Source organism: Dryobates pubescens, chromosome 10 (assembly GCF_014839835.1).
Source record: "Dryobates pubescens isolate bDryPub1 chromosome 10, bDryPub1.pri, whole genome shotgun sequence".
Lineage (NCBI taxonomy): Eukaryota > Metazoa > Chordata > Aves > Piciformes > Picidae > Dryobates > Dryobates pubescens.
This window is the reverse complement of record NC_071621.1, coordinates 18687011-18708020: the sequence shown is the minus strand read 5'-3', so window position 1 is coordinate 18708020 and position 21010 is coordinate 18687011. Positions and strand designations below refer to the sequence as shown.

Sequence of the window (21010 nt, the reverse complement as noted above, 5' to 3'; positions counted from 1 at the left end):
CTTATAACCTGTTTTGGTTGAACATAAATTTTCATCTAATGAAATCTGTGGCACTAACTCAGGCCCTAAATCCGTAATTCCAGTAGCTGACACAGTCAAAATACTCAACAGTGAAACACATTGACAGGTACAGTCCATATATTTGTACCTATAAAGCAGGTAAACCAGAAATTAAAGTAACATCTAACAAGCATAGAGTCCACAAAGTTCTGAAACAAGAAAATGAGGCTGCTGGTATAGTGAATGGAATATTTCAATGCTGGAGCCCAAATTAGATGTGCATGGGGTAACAAATCAGAGCACTCAGCACTATGAAGAATCAGCCCTTTTGGAGAGTTAAGCTTCCACTGATTCTGAGTAATAAGTGACACCTCCTCTACAGGTTTGTAATTGCTTGCTTGTAAAAAAGAATCTTTTGAGAAAAACTCTGAGGGCTATCCTCCTCCTTAGTATAATGCACTCTTCAAAAGGAGTCCACTTTCAGTGAGGGCTTCGACAGCTAGACAAGATGACTTTCAAAAGCACCTTCCTACTCTAAGTTATTCTATGATTTTTATATATATATATATATGTATATCTATATGTATATATGCATCCAGTAACATTCCTATACCTTTCTGCCACTGCTGGCCTCTGCATGCTGCTCTGGCAGACACCAAGAACTACCCACTACAGAGCAACACTGTTGCTTTTGAAATGTATTTAGGGCAATTACAGCAAAATAAATAGCCCAATGAGTACAGAATTCATACATACGTCCCTAGACGTCTGAATCTGACAAAGAAAGCCAGAAGCAGCAAGCAAAAGACATGGCAATGACAACAGGCATGAGAATTTGAGAATGCAGGAATTTCTACTGTATGTGTGCCTGTAAGCATGTGCACTTTAACATTTGCAGTGCTTATTTTGTTGGGTGTGTGGGGGGTGTTAGTTTTTTGTTGTTGTTTTGGGTTTTCAAAGGAGTTATCCTCTTCAAAGTAAAAAGAAAATAATTTCAATAATTTCTAAAGGTAAAAGAAGTTCAGCTAATACATCTGCTTCTGTATTTATTGACCTGCAAAATAAAACACATAGCTGCATTTAAGTATATTGCACTGTGGAAGGTTCATTTGAGTGGGAAAATGCCACACCAAAACCTCAGTGCTAAATGTTTTATGCACAGTAATAAAATAAATTAGCCATGGCTAAAGGATGCAACATTTGGACAGTGAAAATAAGAGTGTTGCCCTCCAATTTTTCCAAAAAGCTCCCATTGAATGATTATGCTAATAAAGCATTTACAAACAATTTAGAATTAAATTCATGGGTTATTTGACGTTTACATGTGGATAGCAAAAATAGTTAATAGTTCTGTAATTAAATGCAAATTAAAGAAAGGTATGGCTCGATAGACTCACTTCCATTTCCTTCCCTGGAGAAAGATGACTAAGATTTACTGATCCACCTGAATTATGAAACATTTTCACAGGACATTTTGCTTCATTTTGTACCAGCTCTTGATACTGGTTCACCACTCTGAAACAGATAATGAGGACATAAAAAGGTGAACAACTTTGAACTTCTAAAGTAGACACATATATGTAAACACACTACACAGTCATGTAAATATATATTATGCAAGCACCTATCTGTATAAAATAGAGATACATCTATATGAAACATATCTCTATCTCTATACATCTTTCTACTTTAAATTCCTGGAGCCTTTTATTAAATTTATTCTGGTTTAACGTCTCTTTCAACCACGGTCTTTTTTTCCTAATGCAAAATATGGTATAAGAAACAAGTTTAACAAACATTCTTTTGGAGGAATATGCAAAACAGTAGACAGAACGATTTCCACCCCAAAAGCAATTTGAGCTCTTCAGGACGTCAGTTAATGGGGATCCAAGGGGTATCTTTCAGCAAGCGTCTGCTGTTGGAGGCATATTGCCAATTTGTGTCACTTTAAGTGCTGTCACTTAAGAAAGCTTCAAGTCAGCTGAACCTGGTTCTTATTGGTGACTACTCATGTTTGTTGGGAAAAAATAGACCAGCCCAAACATCATCCATCAAGTTCCTGGCATGTATAGAGGACTGCTCCCTCCTACAAATGTTAAGTGTACCAACCAGGCATGAGGCACTGCTGGATTTGCAATTCACAAACCAAGAAAAACTGTTTTGTGGTATCTTGATTACTGACGCCTTGGCTGCAGTGATCACAATATTGTGGAGTTTGGGATCCTGCTGAGCGCTAGGGAAGTTAGTACTAAGACAAAGGTTTAGAATTCTAGAAAAAGCAAACTTAGCTCTCTACAGAGCTCAGCTGGGAGGTTCTGTGGGAAGCCTCCATGGAGGAAAATGGAGTTAGCAAATGCTGGGAGCTTTTCAAGAATGTCTCCTGGAAGCACAAAATCACTTCATCCCCTTTTAAGGTAAGAGAAATATGTGGAGCAGGCTACCTACTTGGCTTAACTGGGAGCTTCTGAGTCTGCTCAAAACAAAAAGAAAAGTATACCAGAGATGGAAAAGTGGATGAATATCCATTAAGAACAAAGGCACTGACAAGGCATGCAAAGATTCAGTTAGAATAGGAAAAGCTCAGCTCAAATCGAAATTGGCCTGACAAGTCAAAAACTCCAAGAAAGGGCTCTTTGGATATGTAAACAAAAAGTAGATGGAAAATATTGTCCCACTGTTAAATGGGAGAGGTGAATTAGTCACCAACACTGATGAAAAAGCAAAACCTCACCACTTTCTTCACCTCTATCTTTACCAACACTGTTGGGCCCCTGGCCTCAAGAACAAAAATCCAGGTTGAGGCAAATACAAACTCAGTCAGTGAAAGAAGAGATGATATGCTATTACAGGAACTTGTCCCTTATGAACTGATGGGCCCAGACATCCTCCTGAGAGTGGTTAAGAGTGGCTGACATCACTGTGAAGCCACTTTCCATAATCTTCTAGAAGTCATGAAGACTGGAGGACATCCCGCAAGACTGGAAGGCTAATCATGGAATTGTAAAATGGTCTGGGTTGGAAGAGACCTCTGAAGGTCATCTTGTCCAACCCCCTCTGCAGTAAGCAGGGGCATCCTCAACTAGATCAGATTGCCAAGAGCCCTTTTGAGCCTCACTTTGAGTATCTCCAGGGATGGGACTCCAACCACCTCCCTGGGCAACCTGTTGCAGTGTTCCACTACCCTCATGGTAATGTCAGCCCCATCTACAAAAATGGGTTAAAGGAGGACCCAGGAAATTATGGGCCAGTCTTACTTCAGTCCCGGGAATGAACACTCCTGAGAACAAACACAATTCAAAGTATAGGACTGGGAAAAGTCAACCTGGTATTAAAAAACAAGTGTAGATAAGGTGCTTCAGGACATGGTTTAGTGGGTATGGTGGCGCTGAATTGATGGTTGGACACATTGAGCTTAGAACTCTTTTCCAACCTTACTGACTCTATGAAATAACTGTAACGTACTTGAAATTTAGACAGTGGAACAAACTGTATTGACACACTTCTTTTCCTCCAGTCTTCATTGCTTGTTAAATAAACCACACACTATATCCTACTTCTTGACAGTTAATGGTCCTTATTTTCCCCATTTGTTCTGCATCTGTTTCCATAACTACAACATTAGCAGCCATAATGACTAAAATGAACAAAATTCACTATTTGGCATCAAGCCAAACAGCTATGTATATGCTATATTAATTTACCTTTCAGCATCAGTCTTCGAACCAATAAGGAACCTGAAATATAAAACGCATAATACATTTTCAGTCATGAGTTGGACTAAAAGAACATGTTTTTATAATCACAAAACTTAAAGAAATGTCACTGCTGCTCTTTCAGATGTGCTGAAAATACAGAAGATACCATATCCATTCAATGGACTGGGTATTATTCAGTACTTGAAATGCAAACTTGGCTTCACAACTCTATGTACAATATAGACATAGTCTATACCATGTCTATAGACATGGTCTACCACAGACTCCTTTACAAGTAAATAACCTACAACGCAAAAGGCAGAAGATAAAACTTCCACATTTTATACTATCAAAAAAAAAAAGTAAGTGAATAACTGCTACAGAATGGCTACTGTAAAAAGTACAAGGGAAAAATTACAGATATGTTTCCAGAATTCCTAAATGAGAATTTCTTTGTGTGCAAATGCATTACTTCAGTGATTTATTTTTTAAAACACTACAGACCTCTTGTTTCTCTATCTAAATAAACAAATAAATGTTTTATTTTACAGCAGTACAGCCAAAGTATCTTCTGCACTTTTTCACTTTTTATGACACAGTTTAAAGAGAAGTATCCAAATTCTGATAAACTTCAAATCATAATGCAGTGATGTCGAGAAAGCCCCAGACACGTAGCATGTACAAATCCTTTCAATTCCCAGCCTTATCACACTGGCTAACTGCAAACTAACATTACTGTTCTAATTAGATCAGCACTAAGTATGTATGCTGGTTTTGCCTGGGATAAAGTTAATTTTCTTCCCAGTAGCTGGTATGAGGCTGTTTTTCATTTGTGCTGAAAACAGTGTTGATAACACAGGATTTTTTTGTTACTGCTGAGTGGTGCTTGCAGCGTCAAGGCCTTTTCTGCTTCTTATACTTAGTCCACCATCAAGCAGGCTGGGGATGTACAAGAAGTTGTGAAGAGACACGGCTAGCACAGCTGACCCAAAATAGACCAGTGGAATACTCCATACCATGTTATATCATGCTCAGCAATAAAAATCTGGGGGAAGAAGGAGGAAGAGGTGGTACGGGAGATGTTTGGAGCAATGGTGTTTGTCTTCCCACGTAACATTACATGTGATGGAGCCCTGCTTTCCTGGAGATGGCTGAACACCTGTCTGCTGGTGGGCAGTGGTGAATGAATTCCTTGTTTTGCTCTGTTTTTGTGGCTTTTGCTTTACCTATTAAACTGTCCTTATATCAACCCATGAGTTTTCTCACTTTTACCATTCTGATTCTCTCCCCCATCTACCTGGGCGTGGTGACATAGGGCAGAGTGAGCAAGTAGCGGTCTGATGATTAGTTGCCAGCTGGGATTGAACCATGACAGCATAAAAACAAACAGTAAATATCTCAGTCCTGACTATTAAGAAGATTTAAAGATTTTAATTAAAAAATAAGAATTACATACTGGGTAATAAATAACTTTCATTAAAACAACCAAAGTTTGCTCAGGCTCACTGCTACTTGCACTGGTAAGGTTTACTCTGTTGCACAGATACCTCCATATGAAGATTCTGCCTTGTACAATAAAAGGGCCAAGAATGGAAAAAACTTTGTAGAGCCACAGCAGCAACAGAAGGCTCAAAACAATTTAAAAGGTGTAAGCTTCTTTGGAACCCATGCTTTTCTTAACTGTTTATTTAGCCTAAGTTTCTCTGGATAACCATAAATGTAATATAATCAAGTCACATATTTTTAGAGCATCAGGCAAATTTTGACAACATTCAAAATGAGTAGCACTAAAAAAAAAAAAAGAAAGTGTTATTACTGTCTCAAAGTGGCTCCACAATTTGAGTGGGTGTAAATTTTTCATTGTTTTTTTGTTTGCTTATAATGTATCTTTAATGTAAAAGACCATGTAGATGTATCATAAAAGTACACTCAATATAGGATGGTTGCTTGGACATACTACTTCGGGATTTTTTTAACATTTGCTTAATTTAGCTCAATTTTTCAAACAAAACTCCTTAAATCACATTTCTAACTCTAGAGTATTTTTATGATTTAAAAAGGTAAGTAATGTTTGTCCTCCATCTACCAGATCACAGCACAGTTTAAAACAGGATGTAACTTACTGTGACGGAGTTACCAGGTTGTCATTTTCCTCATCACCTTTGAGTGTCTGAATTTTACCATAGTACAAGGGATTGCCAAGAGACTGAAAAATGGTCAGTTTTGTTTTTTGAAGTTGATTACCAACTTCACATTCAAACACATAATCATCTTTTATTTCCTGGAAACACAGAAGAAAAAGAAAATGAGGTTAAACAAGTCATAACAGAAACAGTTAATGAAATATGCCAGTTCTATACAATACAGTAAGAAAAACTCTGTAAGAACTGGTGAATTATCTAAAATGAAAATGATTTGAGAAAAAGTTAATTGAAGGGGTGAGAGGGGAAAAAAAAGTTATCTTAAAAATAAAGACTGCAAACTCCAGTCTTGTTAGATATGGAAAGGCAGACTGGGTGAACACAGAGAGAAATGAGTTCTTTTATAAATTATGACAATGTGAAATATTTTTTCCAAGTAAAACACTGGAGATGAAGATCAAGTTCTATTACTTTTTGCTAATATGAAACTACAAAGACATCACAATAAGTGCTGTTAATAACAATAGTATCTTACTTTAAAAAACTATGAGGAATTAATGAATTTATTTATGGCTAATTACATTAAATTACTATGGCTTAGCACATCATTCAATTTGCATCACATTCTTAAGGTTCAACTTAGACAATACAGAAAAAGCTTTTTGTAAGAGGTATTTAATATTAATCTCTTTCCAAATGTAACACATTAACAGAAGCTCTTTTCCATTGATCGCTTGGGTATCTGTGTAAAGAAAGCCAGTAAATGTTTATGCTTTCTTAGCTATGCAAGAACAGCACCTGTTACTTAGGAGATTGAAGGTGTTTTCCTTTGTAATTCTGGAAAATCCAAGAAAGTTTAAAAGACTGAGCACATACTTTTCATTTCATACAGTGCAGCATGCATCTGTGGTAATTTTTCTATGTCTACATAACACATGGAAGATTAAATTGGGGAGGGATGAGTATTCCTACATTGATTTCATTGAAATAGGAGGCATTTTAACTACAGACAGAGAAGTGTGGCCAAATTACTCACATGTGCTGGCCAGACAGTTGGTTGTGAGTCATCAGGCTTGATAGACTTTTCCACTTTGGCATATTTTTCCACCTTAAAGAAAATAGAGATATCAGAAAAGAACGAACAATGGTCATATTGGGCCAGTTAAGTCAATTTAGCACAGCTTCTTGTTTTTATCAGTGGCTAACATAATAGTCTTAAAAAGTGAGAGCAAGAAACAGACAAGGATAGCTTGATACTTTGTACAATGTGCCATCTTTGTGCTAAGCATTCAAGAAAAGTAAATCGGAGAACCTTTAGAACTTTACATTTATTCTGCTACACCATATTTGCTATGCTAATACTTAATGAAAGCATGAAAAGTATCTTAAGACCACAGATTGAAATCACTGCCTGCCATTTGAAACTGTTAAGTGAATTCACAATACCAGTAACTCCTAATGACTGATTAGGTCAGGTACAACACTGTTGAAGGGCAAAGAGAGGGCTTGTATGCACTTACAGCATCATTTCCTGTGTAATGCACACTCTTGCCAGCCCTATTAAGATCAAAGCTACAATCTTGTCTAGTCTACTTAGTCTCTTCTGTATGCTAGCAGCATATGTTTTGGCAGTGCCAGAAACCAAGAATGTGAATGCTGCCAACAGAATTCCCAACTAGAACTCCTTGTATAAAGAAATTAAGCTATTGAAAATATTATGTCTCATAGTATAACAACATGTCAAAAAAGAAGAATTTCTGCCATGCTGAGAAGTGACTAATTTCTAAATAATTTTCTCACCTCATTTCTTTTCCCATTTTCTATCTTATCATACAACTTCAAATAGACCTGTGCACACTGAACCCACAGATAAACAATACTAAAGGCCTTTTTACACTCTTAACTCATCCAAATTATCATGCTATAGTTACAATGTATTACAACATGGTTTAGTTTGTGTTTATACTTTGTGGTAGAGAAAAGTAATTTTAAATGTTAGTAACTCCCATTTTTCAAGGTAGTTTTTGATACTGGCTACTTTTTAGTCACTTCTTCATACAATACAACATTCAATACAATTGCTAATGATAAAAACTTACATCCACTTCAGAAGGTGCAGTCAAGTAACAAGGGTTTTGTTTCCACATGTCTACGCACTGGAAGATGAAAAAGGAGTATTAATGTGTTAAATGTTTCAAATTATTAGAAGTATAGCCACCTATGAGTCTGAACTTACATTTCCAGCTTTGGAAATTTTGAGGTCATACTGCTGGGCTCCTTTCCTCTCCTTTCTTTTCTGTAAGTAGTCAAGTAGCCTGAGCTGAGGTGGAGTTGAATAGTGAGTTACTTCCTGCTGTCTGTTCAGAGATGACCTTGAGTACCTTTTGAAGCACCTATGGCAAAATAATAGATAAGCTTGTAAACCCATCTAAATTAAATTCTCCTCTGCATGGAAATGCCACTTATATTGAAACTAAAAGGCAGGTTTCACAATACTAATTTAAAATTGCCATTCTGGATGACACAGTACTCAAACTCTCAATTTCATATTTGTAAAAAAAAAAAACCTAGCTTTCTGCTCAGGTGTTTCAGCACTTAGAATGGCATTATTTCTGAAATGCATAAATGAAATACCATGTCAAAATGGGTAACCAACTGAGAAGATACTTGCATATTACCATAGATTTCAGTTCTGTCAAAAGATTTGTGTACTGCTAATATAACTATAAAGTTACAGTAACTGGCCTCATTTCTTTGTGTTATGCCAAACCCATCGATACGTGAATGCTGTCCTGGACATACATTTAACACCTTTGTTTTTCTAGTAGAATATTAGTTGACCACCAAGCTCTAATCCTAAGGACAGCTTGATTTCATTAGTGATGTTTTTGTAGACATCACCACTGGTTGTACACTAGCATACACACATCTACTCATCCACACTCAATGCAAATCCAGCTTTTGATATTTCAGTAATTCTGACAGAACATTGCTACATTTTCACCATACAGAGTTAATGCACCTCACAGTAGAACAAATGTGAAGCATCCCAAGCTTTTGTGGGAAAAAAACTCAACAGCCATGCACAAAACTGAAACAATTTCAATGTTTTGTTTATAGTATGTTTCACATTACTGTTAGGTTTTCTAAGGTTTTAATATGCCTACATTTCAGTTTAGCCTAAAGAGTAAGCATATAAATAATTCATTTGATTTCCTTAGCTTTCAGTAAGTCAAGAGACCAATAGGAAACATATCCATTTATATATTTTACATTACTAAGCTGACATCTGACTCAGCTTACATCTGAATTATACAAAAAAAAAAGGACAAAGTCAAAACTGGAATATAACTTGATGTTAAGAAAATTATACACACACATTCTTTTGATATATGAAATCTAGCATGATATGTATTGACTACTAATTAATATACAGTATGATATCCAGCCCTTAAAAATTAGTTTCTTGATAATCCTTCATATTCCTAGTATTTAAGTACACATGAGAAGCAAAATTTTTCACATAAAGAATTACTTATGCTTTTCTTTGAAATGCTTCATAAATTTTCCAAGAAAGTCTCAATATGGTTCACACTGAAAACTACCGTTTCATGGGGCGAGTATTCATCTTCTGCTTGTTGTACAGGAGTCTGTTTGTAGTACAGGTCACTGCTATTGAAGGATCAAGACACAAAGGCTCTGCTGTAGCCAAAATAAGTTGGCTCTCAAGTAGGAGTTTGTCCTCCTGCAATATACACAGCTATTAATAAATGTAAAAATCTCTAGACTCTTACTCTAAGTTGATATATCAACTTCCATGTATGTGCATGTTAAAGAAAACTGAATAAATTGTATTTGAAAAGTCAACAAAATATTCAACAGCTAAGCATCACTAACAATTACTATGAGTTACAAGAGCTTTGGGTGGGATTTGTTTTAAACATGGTACCAATGGCAATGAAATCCATTTTTTGTCAGTGCCATTAAGATGATCTACCTGTGACTTTAGATTAAATTTTGAAATGGATTTGAGCATGACTGTGGCTCTGAAATACAAATCACAGAATGTTAGGGGCTGGAAGGGACCTCAAGAGATCATCTAGTCCAACCCCCCTGCCAAAGCAGGATCACCTATGGCAGGCCATGCAGGAACTCATCCAGGTGGGTCTTGAATATCTCCAGAGAGGGAGACTCCACAGCCCCTCTGGGCAGCATGTTCCAGTATTCTGTCACCCTCACTGTGAAATAATTCTTTCTCCTGTTTCCATGGAACTTCCTATGCCTCAGCTTCCATCCATTGCCCCTTGTCCTGTCATTGGGTATCACCGAGATGATCCTGGCTCCATCCTCTGAGCACTCACCCTTCATGTATTTATAACCATGAATGAGGTCACCCCTCAGTCTCTTCTTCTCCAATCTGAAGAGTCCCAGCTCCCTCAGTCTCTCCTCATATGGGAGATGTTCCACTCCCTTAATAATTTTTGTGGCTCTAAGCTGGACTCTCTCAAGCAGCTCCCTGTCTTTCTTGAACTGAGGGGCCCAGAACTGGACACAATATTCCAGATGTGGCCTCACCAGGGCAGTGTATCGAGTGAGAAGAACCTCCCTGAACCTATTGACCACACCCCTTCTAATACAACCCAAGATACCACTGGCCTTCTTGGCCACAAGAGCACATTGCTGGCTCATGGTCAACTTCCCATCCACTAGGACCCTCAAGTCCTTTTCCCCTTCACTACTCTCAAGCAGGTCAGTCCCCAACTTATATTGGGGTTGCTCTTTCCCAGGTGCAAGACTACACTTGCCCTTGTTGAACTTCATTAAATTTCTCCCTGCCCAGCCATCCAACCTGTCCAAGTCCTGCTGAATGGCAGCACAACCTTCCGGTGTGTCAGCCACTCCAATCAGTTTGGTGTCACCAGAAAACTTGCTGACAGTGCTCTCTGTGCCCTCATCCAGGTCATTGATGAATATATTGAAAAGCACTGGACCCAGAACTGACCCCTGAGGGACCAAACTGGTTACAAGCCTCCAATGAGCATGCTGAGTACACCATGTTATTCAGCATTTAACCTACTGTAACTGTACAACTGTACTTAATTACAATCTTCTTTACTGGAGCAGTACCACTAGCAAAATGATGCTAGAGGAACAATTGTGTCATTTGACTCCAAATGCTGTTCTAGGATACTATGTCAAGGATGAATGAAGTAAGGTAAATTAATTAATATAACTCCAATACTGCCATTCTGCATTATCAAAAATTAAAGTTTGATTCTGCAAGACTTTTAGCAAATCCTATTGTTTGCTATCGTGTCAAGATGTTTTTAACAAGTTAGTTTGATAGCTCTCTGGAAGACATATCATGCACAACTTCTCATAGCCTGACAGTTTGACTTAATAAAGAAGCACCTATGTTTTGCTTTTCAGGTTTTGTTAAACAAATAAACATTTTAAATAAATGTTATTGTCTATTTCCATATCACTGTAAAGTTTTAAAACAACCATTAACCCACCTGTGTCCATTTGTGGTTGTCACTTGTTATAGAATGAACATCACAGATTAAAGTCTGAGGAAGAAGACATAATGGTAATTAGCTTTCAACTAAATAAGACTTCTTAAATTCAGTAATAGTTGATATGCAGTTTAGGAACTTCCATGGCACTTGTGAATGACTTAAACCACTTCCTACCTGCATTGTGGGACGTAAAAGAATGTGCTTGCTTTGGTACGTTGGAGATTTCATGTTGCCGGACTGCCTATAGTCACGTATTTCTGCTATGACACATCCACAATGAAATATATTAACCTAGTTGAAACAAAAAAAAACAACTTGTAAGCAAAGGCCCCCGCTGCCTAAAAACTTTGTTATATATCATGTAAAATTCAGTGATGCTATTAATAAAACTAAGCACTAATTTTGTCAGACCAGTGGTCTTTATTACATACCCAGACATACCTAACACGCAAGCTTCAAGTGTAGTGTTTTCATATGCCAGAAACGCAGTTTTAAGAAATTCCCACGTCAAGTATTTCATAATGACAAAGAACAAAGAGTATTTTGCTAGAGCATGGAGTTAAAGATGTTTGGCAAGCTCAGCCATAGCAATCTCTCTTCTAACCCTTTCTCCCCAATATGTATTTTTTCCTTTCTCATACACAGCAAGAAAAAAATTCTTTGGGACACTAAATATTACAGTTACAACTGCACAAGTGTTTTGTGTCTTGGAACCACCTATGTGAAGCATTAAAAAAAAAACAAACTATGTCCTATAGACATACAATGTACAAACAATGTGTTCTTTTTGAAAACCAAACTTTCAAACCTGAGATTTTTCTAAAAGATCAACCAAAATAGGTGGTAGTTCCTCTGCATCCAAATATTCAAGCAGCTCTCCTTCCTCGTAAGGCAGCCGAATGGTCTCAGAATCTGAATTTAAACAAAACATATTGCTTTTCAAGTTCAAACTTTAAAAATGTGAAATCTTAAACAAGCTTGCCACAGTAAAATACAGGAATGGTAGAAACCTATCCAAAAAGGCAAAATTTTTTGCGTGGTATTTTTACATCCAGTTTTGCTCACTGTGCCAAAAGGCAACATGCCTTAATAGCTCCATGGGATGGAATTTTTGCTCCCTGATGAGATATTGTATGCTTTTGTTGCACATTGCAGTACCAGTGGCATGAAGACACAACCAAAATGGAACACAGATGCCTTTGGTTAGAAAGCAGTGAAAGAAACAATTTGATGGAAGTAATCTGAAACACAAGAAACTCAGTGAAGCAACTCAGGAAGCTAAGGGGAAATAGCAGAATGGAAGGTTATTAAAAAGATTCATATCTACTCACTTATGCTGCACCATTAGAGACCTTCTGAGCACCCCACAGCTTTATGCAAATGTTTACTTCAAGTGCAGCTGTTTTATTTTGGTTGTTCTGCCTCCAACCCCACCAAGGGATGATGTTAGAAGTGAAACAGTTAAATGTAAGCAACAACACATTCTCACTACTCAGAGAGTATTCAGAGTATTTTTAAAAATTAAAGAGCAAAAATATTACCTGAGCCATTTTTTCCCCTGAGCATAAGTGAATAACCCTCATTTCCCGGATAGAGGTTCACTACCAGACATGACAATGTCTCCTGCATAACGAGCTTCTCAAGTAAATTCACATTTCGTCTCAGCTTCTGCTTTAAAAGTAAACATTGCTCATGAACATAATACTATCAAGTAATTAGTAGAAATAAAATCAATTTCTAGGATATTAGATGAATATTGAAGTATGTACCTAAACAGGCCCAGTTAAATTTAACTGGGCTGTATTCAGCAGAGTACATATATTATGCATTACTATACACACTTATGCACATAGAGGGTTTGTAATTTTTCAAAGAATCACTCATTTCAATTAAAAAAAAGCCTTGAATTACAAATCCACAGACAACATAGTTAACAAGAATGACCCTGTGCTACAGTCTACAGAAGGAGACTCCACACCCCCACTGGGCAGTCTGTTTCTGTGCTTCATCACCCTCACTGTAAGGACCTCATGTTGAGGTCAAATCTTCTACGCTCAAGTTTGCATCCTTTGTTTCTTATTACTGTGCACCACCGAAAAGAGATTGGCCTCATTCACTTGACACTCACCCCTCAGATATTTATAGACATTGATTAGATCCCCTCTCAGTCTTCTCAACACTAAATAGTCCTAGGTCTCTCAGTCATTCTTCATAGGGGAGATGCTCAGGTCCCCTAATCATACTTGTGGCACTCTGCTGGACTCTCTCCAGCAGATCCCTGTCTTTCTTGAATTGGGGAGCCCAAAACTGGACACAATACTCCAGGTGTGGTATCACCAGGGCAGAGTAGAGGGGGAGAAGTACCCCCTAGATGTGCTGGACACACTCTTCTTGATGCACCCCAGGATACCATTGGCCATCTTGGCCACAAGGCCACATTGTGTCCCATGGGGAACTTGCTGTCCACCAGGACTCCAAGGTCTGTATCCATGGAGCTCTTTCCAGTAGGGCAGTCCCTAATCTGTATTGGTGCAGCCCCCAACCTGTATTGGTGCAGGTAAAGTTACATTTCAATCAGCATGAAAATTATAACTACAAAAATTGTCTTTCTTCCTTTGAGTTGGCTATTAGAGATACTAGCTCAGACCTGGTATTAAACTCAGGTCTTGTCTGGAAAGATTTTAAAGATCAAGGATTAGCCTGAGGTGCTGAATTACATTTCGTAAACACTCATGTAGTATATTTCAAAAGTTCAGATACAAAGTAACCAGACCACTTACACTGCCTGGTTACAAGGGCTAAAACTCCTAACTCTCTGGGACCTCATGCACAGAAAAGTGGTACTCCTCCCTCCTGAACATCAGTTACCCAACAAATAAACCTGAACTTACAACAAAGCACAGATTCTAAAAATGTTAAGCAATTGAACCTGAAACAGGGATACTGACAATGCACATGGCATTTACACTGGCCCTGAATTTGACAGTAACTGTGTGACACAGGATTAAGTCAGAATGAACAAGTCACTCAAACCAGTCTAGGTCTTACTATTCATATTATACAACTCCACTATTTTAATAGTACTATAATCTAATAACCTTGTTAGATACACCTCTCCATTCTAGACCATTCTTTTAAATTCTCTCTTTTCACATCAAGAGCACAATCCTTAAAATCCTCTGCCAGCATTCTACTTTATTACCTTTAAAAATTGATTTAAGGTTACCACATGGTCACTGGCCCTCCCATCACCTTGTTTTTATTTCAGATGGAACTAAGATTATGCTACTAAATGACACAGTTTAGTCCACAAAAGTCACAATTGTTGTTTCTCTTGTAGTCTCAATCCTAGGTAACTACTACAATAACCACTGATCATTTATTATTTTTTTAACAGAGGAATTAAGTGAAATAAGTAAAGTATTTGCTGTCTAAATGGGCAAGTTCAGAGATGAAAAGTTACCCAGCAATTTCCACTTACCTTTATCTCAGGCTCTTTTTCACACTCTTCTATGTATAAATCATAGAGTTTTTGAAATACAGATTTTCTGAAATTAAAAAAAGCTTAAAATGTAACCAAAATTAAATTAAAGAAATGCTATTTTAAAACTCAATACTGAAACTCTTACTACCTTCCACTGGATAAATATTTTCTTTTTGGAGGTCTCTGACGAGCACTTTCAATGATATACTAGAAGAGAAAAGTAAACCAAAAAAATCAACATATATTACAAAGAAATTCAATGCTTGCTGCCATGCAGCTTCAGATCATTACCAGCGTTCTATGTGTACAGAAAGTAATTAAGTTACGGTACATGACTGTTTCAAAAGTGATAATGATCTAGTATATGTTATCAACAAGGACACAGATCAGTTTAGCTGTGACACGCAACATTTCGTGGCTATGGCATGAGTCTTGACTTTATACTCATGTTTTGCCATTACCGTAGTAAATAACACTACCCTAGTAGCAACACTACTGTACTTAGCACTACTGAAATTAACATGTCAATGTACAATCCAGTTCATGCATTCTGGCTTGACAACATTTAGAAACCAACTAACTACTCCTTAACAAAACCAACTTGAAGTTTAATTTTCCCCTCGTCTCTTGCACTTACACTGTTTCGTCCAGACAGCTGTGCATTATAAATACAATTCAGGTATAGTAAATATATGAACTAAAAAAGACAAAAGATGTCATCCTCCATTCAATGTGGCTTACATTCCAGCAAGGTTTTTCCAAATCTCTACCGTGTATCTGAAGCACTTTAATTAGCAGCTTAGTTCAGTATTTGAATAACGAGAAGTTTTCCAACAGAAATATGTATATCCCATAATTAATAGGTAACTATCACAGCAGGTAGTCAGCATGAAAGAACATGAATGAGAAGGCACTTGCCTCTTCATTCTCACTGGGCAGCCCTTAAAAACACAAACAGAATTTTGCCATATATTTCTGTCAGCTACCTCTATACAGCTGCACTTATTTCAATATATTGAAGAGCAATATATTATTATGTGAAAACAAGTAACTTAGCTACTCCCTACCTCTGCACGATCCAATGCCAGTTCTAAAGCTTGTTGCTGCAAGAATTAAACAGTTGGTTTTAGAAATTATATCAGCTATTTATTCATCCTCATATATAAAAAACCAAATCCACAAAACCCTCTATTACTACTTATATGTCTTTATAGTTAGAATATGGGCTCACACATTCTTTGATACATACAAAACCTAGTATCTGAAGCTTCATGTAACTGCAACAACAGTAATGAATCCCACTACCAAGTGCCTGTGCTTGTCAGGTTTTGGCTAAATTACAAAGTCTTAGAACAACAAAAGGCAATTAGAAGTAGGAATAAACATTATGCCTAATAAAAGTAATAACAAACATTAACCAAAACAATTAGGGATGACAAATAGAAAAATCTATTCTCCTTTCTTAAGATGGCTAATAATTTAACACAAAGACTAGACCAAAGTATTCCAGAGAAGCTGTCCAGGAAGAAAATATTTAACTTTTAGGCCATGATTCCTAAATATTAGTACAGTTATTTTTCTACAGAATGGAAACAAAGATCTCAGAATGTTACTTCTGCACACAAAATTTGAGAAGATTTTCTTATGACATACTATTGGTGGCTAAGAAACAAACAGAGCCTCCACTCCAGATTTCCTCCAGTGCAGGCTAAGGGCGACCAACCCTAGGACAAGATACCAAAATCTGCAAAAGCTTTTTTATATCCCAAAGCATAGTATACAGACTAGCATTTAATTCAAAGGATTTAGCTTCTTTGGAACGTCTTTCACTTCAGTGTATCTGCAGCATACATGCAATTTCAAAAAAGAGCAAACAGCTTCACAGATATGAATACTGAGTTCTTGAACGTAAATTTGACAAGAACTTCAAACCAAAATAAACAAGTACTGCTGTCAGCAAAAAGTCTCCCTTGACCCCTAGCTTTCCTTCTCTTAAAGAAAATGTGAAACATGAATGGCATTTTGCTCATCAGCCACACAGCTATCAGACTTGGTTCTACAATCTGAAAACACAGTATCTGAACCATAACATACCATTGTAGCTGAAGCCAGGTGACCAAATGGCAAAAGAAGTACTTAAGAAGTCTGGTGCAGCAGGCAAAGAATCATATTTTATAGTTACGCTTGGGGTACTGGGAAAAAAAAAAAAAACAAGGAGAAAAATATATCACTAGGAAATAACCATTTTATTTAACATTTTCAGTGGCTAATTAATCACTTAAATCTCATTTGCATAGCACCCTTTCCTCCAAATCATAAACAAAAAAGGTCTATGCTGTGTTAAGTGCAAAGTTTCCTATTCTAATGACCACTACTGCTTTGCACGATAATTTTACATTAGCTAAATAGTGAAATAAGTAAATACTTAAAATTACATAGCCAAGTACTCTACTGCAGTGGCCCAGTAGCTAGGCACCCCAAATACGACATCCGCAAATGTGCAGGAGGCTAGGACATTTAGTGGCAAGGACTCAGAATATTGAGCATACCTTAATAGGTTTGCTTTGCTTTTATGAAGATGTATTTCACAGACAACGCCTCCACTAGCAGTGCCTTCTTAGCATTATTTTGAGATACTAGCTTAATACTGACTCACAGTAGGCTGTCAATCATGAATTACAATTAAATTTGCACAGCACTAGCACCTTCCTTACATGTCATTTCCTCCACATACCATGTTCCTCTGCCATTTCAGTTTTAAGTTCAGCTAGATGGTTGTATGAAGAGAAACTATCTCAAAGAACTCATTCTTTAAATCCTGTTCTTCACATTATTCGCAATGAAGAGATGTGAAAATTCAAGTCAATGTTACTTTCGACATTACAGTGCCTCATTATACTTGAAATGTTTACGTAAGAAACACACACAATTTTAATTTGTGGAAGTATTGCGGCTACATCCCACATCAGCCTTAGTTTTGGTGAACACCTTCCTACATTTCAGATTACTTTACACCTCCCTAAACCTTGTTCAGGTTTTGGGGGGAGTGGGACAAAACTCTGTAGTCCCTGCAAGGCTGAAACCAGCCGGCTTCTGGCAGATGGTGAGGTGATGCGCGAAAAAGACAGGTCGGTCAGAGAGGCGTCCATCCGTGCTACCCCAACAGCCCTGCTGGCTTCCGGGTAGCCTCTCCGCCCCCGCCCCAGCTCAGAGTGAAGCCAGATTCTGGGAGTGGGAGACCGAGAGCACCCTGCACGAAGGAGAGCGAGGCGCAGAGGTGTAAGACCCGCGAAGGAGGGGAGGTCAGATCCGCCCAGGCCCTGCTGTAAGTCCCGACGGATCCCGCCAGGCCAACCGCAACTCCGTGCTCATTAGTGCTGCCGCCACCTTCAACGGACATGGGCCTACCTGCGAAGGCGGAGAACGACCGGAAGGAGGCACCGACCACAACCAACCGGAAAGGGCTGGGCCGGGCCGTACTACGGCTGGGCCGAAGGGCACAGGCTAGGCCCCCACTTCCCGCGGACCACCCGCCCGGCAGAACGCAGGGGGCCGCCGCCACCGACCGACCAACCTTCCCCTCACCAGCACGAGCAGACCCGCCCTACAGAGCGCCATTACCTGCCGGCCTCCCGCGGGGCCCTGCCCCCCGCACAGCGACCCCCGTCCCCCGCTCATCCGCCCCCGCCTCAGCCCACCGCGGCCTCCCGAGCCGCTTCCGCCCCGTCGCTTCCGAATCGCTCCCGGAAGGGGCGGGGCAGTCGCCATGGCGACGAGGTGGGCTCGGCTGAGGGTGGGAAGCGACTCGCGGCGTCGCCATAGAGACGGGAGGGCGGGCCTCTACGTCCCGCCCCTCCGCGGGCCACCCGCGGCCTTCGCGTGTCCCAGGAGTAGCCCGTGGGCGCTGAGGGGGCGTCTGTGGCGGGGCGTCTGTGGCGGGCGGTCGCCGCAGGAGGGGCGTCAACCGGGGCCGAGAGGTCCGTAGGTTTTAGTGGTAGCAAAGTGCTTGGGTACTTGTTCAGGCCAAGGGTGTAATGCCTCTGTGAGGATCTGAGTAGGTTTCCTACAGTTTTTTCTCAGGGATATTTGAAGATTTTGGGCGCATATGCATTTGCAGCGCATTGTGGAAATTGGTTTCTGTGAAGGCAGAGAGGAAAGGCTGGGTGGTGGTTGGTGTGACAGCAATTCAAGGACAGGGTATTATCTGGGGAAGCTGTGGGGAATCTTTACATAGCATAAGATCAGTGCCTGAGTGTAAATTTTGCTTCATCGTAATGGTCTTTGTTTTCATAATTTCCGCTTGAGGTATATGGGAACAATTCTAAAGAATGGGGACATTTAAGTCTACTGTGGGTGTTTTAGAAGATGCTTCTGGGTAACTTGCTGGAGCTGCTAGGGGATTCATCAGATCATTATGCAAACAACTATCCATTTGAACTGATAAAAGCTTGTTTTAAAATTGCATTAAAAACCTGCTGCTTGTAGCATGAAAAAGAATAACTGCCTGTTTTAAGGGGTTTGTGTGTCTATTTGTTTTTATGGAATGTTCAGTTTTCTGTGAAATAAGTCAAAACAAATAAAGCAGAATTGCAAATTTGGTATGTATGTGTTCATGTACATACTGGAAATGTCTTTGTGTTGCAACAAAGGGACTGGAAGTAGCCTGAGAAAAAACATTGCTGTGACCTCTTCTTCCAGAGGTTAAATAATGCATGTGTTGGTTTTAGCAGTTACTTTTCTTATCAATTATCAGATCCATCTGCAAATAAATAATATGTTCTTACAGATTGATAAACATCGATTACTTGTTAATATATTTTGTGATAAAGGACAGGAACATCATCATGTTAGGAAAACACTTTAAAGAAGAATTTGTATCCTTAAAAGAACAAAAAGCATTTTAAATTAATTGTCCCTCAGCATGGACAAAACGTATAACAAAATCTTACAATGGTATTAGTGTTCTTAAATTGTGGGGATAAACAAGATGGACACCTTGTTTCAGCTTTTGAAAAGCTACTTTAACAGTAGTTTAGGAGCGCATGCTGTTCCTGAACATGAGAAAAAAGATAACCAGTGGGTGGCAATTCTTCCTGAACTCATCAATGCACCTATTGATGCATAGTACAGCAACTCTCCAGAAGCATTTGAACCAACTTTGAAGCTACCCTTTCTTTGCCTAACCTCATGCTGTGGTAGGTGAGAAAGAGCATATTGCCATTACTTCAGAGTGAACCTGTGTTTAGAAAGGCATTTCAGTGTTGCATTTAGAAATGGGCTTCCTTCTCGGAAGAGGAACTAGATCTCTTACAATAACAGATGTTTTTGCATATTCTCTAAACATATTGCCTCTTTATGCCCTAGTTGTTCCCTGCCAGAAACAAATTGTATTCCTTACTGTATGCACATGGAAATAAATAAACACATAGCCAACTTTTACACAGTGGTAAAGTGTTGTAATTACAGTGTTCTGAACACTTGCCATTATCTGTCCTAGGTCTGTTATGGTCATTTTCCTTCTTCTGCTTGGCTTGACATAAGTTAATCACACATATTTTATTGAAAATTAGTCTTTTAACTGCAGATAGTTTAGCACTGGAGCTAACTAGCTAAAAATCATATATATGACAGTGGTGCATCTAAGCTCATTAAAGCCAGAGTTGTAAAGCATCTGTGTAAATAAAAGCTATTCATTTCTTCATAATTAAATTAAAAATATGTAGGAAGAATCCCTTGGAATATTCTAAACATGTTTTTATCATCCTGGAAAGATTGTAGGACTTGTAGTCATGTGTTTGGGATAGGAAAGATGGGTGATGGAGATACACATCCTGCAATACATTTTGTTATACCTGCTCAGAATAAGAACCCTATACATTTAGATACTTTTTCTGTCTTCAGTGATCAACATTGGAGCACTGAACATGTTTTCCTAGTCATTTAGCCATTCATCGTGCTAGGTAAACATCCTCACTACCCTGTGAGCATCAGGCTGAGATAATCTGAAATATGAACTCCTGTGGAGTCTTTTCCCATCTGAAGGGCCTCAGTGACTTTCATGATGAAATATTCGTACTTTTTTAGAAGTCTCAGACTTTCCTATAGCAAGTTCTATTTTCTTTCTTTCAGTTAGCTTAATCCAGATGTCTTTGTGTTCTCTCTGTGCTCTCT

At 38.6% G+C, this 21010-nt stretch overlaps 1 protein-coding gene across 8 annotated transcripts in view; it reads right to left on the bottom strand.

Annotated features, from left to right (window-relative positions):
- SUPT20H (SPT20 homolog, SAGA complex component) overlaps positions 1–18562 on the bottom strand; it is a 30558-nt gene extending 11996 nt beyond the window's left edge. For 4 of the 8 annotated variants that reach the window (XM_054164824.1, XM_054164828.1, XM_054164830.1 and 1 more), the window contains exons 1-16: positions 18461–18562; positions 16934–17031; positions 15907–15942; positions 14988–15046; positions 14837–14903; positions 12897–13026; positions 12164–12267; positions 11530–11646; positions 11353–11406; positions 9442–9581; positions 8073–8229; positions 7936–7992; positions 6873–6944; positions 5819–5976; positions 3702–3734; positions 1398–1515 (exon numbers count right to left, since the gene is read on the bottom strand). In XM_054164824.1, the coding sequence (XP_054020799.1) occupies positions 1398–1515; positions 3702–3734; positions 5819–5976; positions 6873–6944; positions 7936–7992; positions 8073–8229; positions 9442–9581; positions 11353–11406; positions 11530–11646; positions 12164–12267; positions 12897–13026; positions 14837–14903; positions 14988–15046; positions 15907–15942; positions 16934–16936 (1305 nt within the window). In that variant the 5' untranslated portion in view covers positions 16937–17031; positions 18461–18562. The remainder of the gene's footprint in view (positions 1–1397; positions 1516–3701; positions 3735–5818; positions 5977–6872; positions 6945–7935; positions 7993–8072; positions 8230–9441; positions 9582–11352; positions 11407–11529; positions 11647–12163; positions 12268–12896; positions 13027–14836; positions 14904–14987; positions 15047–15906; positions 15943–16933; positions 17032–18460) is intronic. The other 4 variants (XM_054164825.1, XM_054164829.1, XM_054164832.1 and 1 more) reach the window with 1 other exon arrangement.
- Between the last annotated feature and the right edge of the window lie 2448 nt (positions 18563–21010).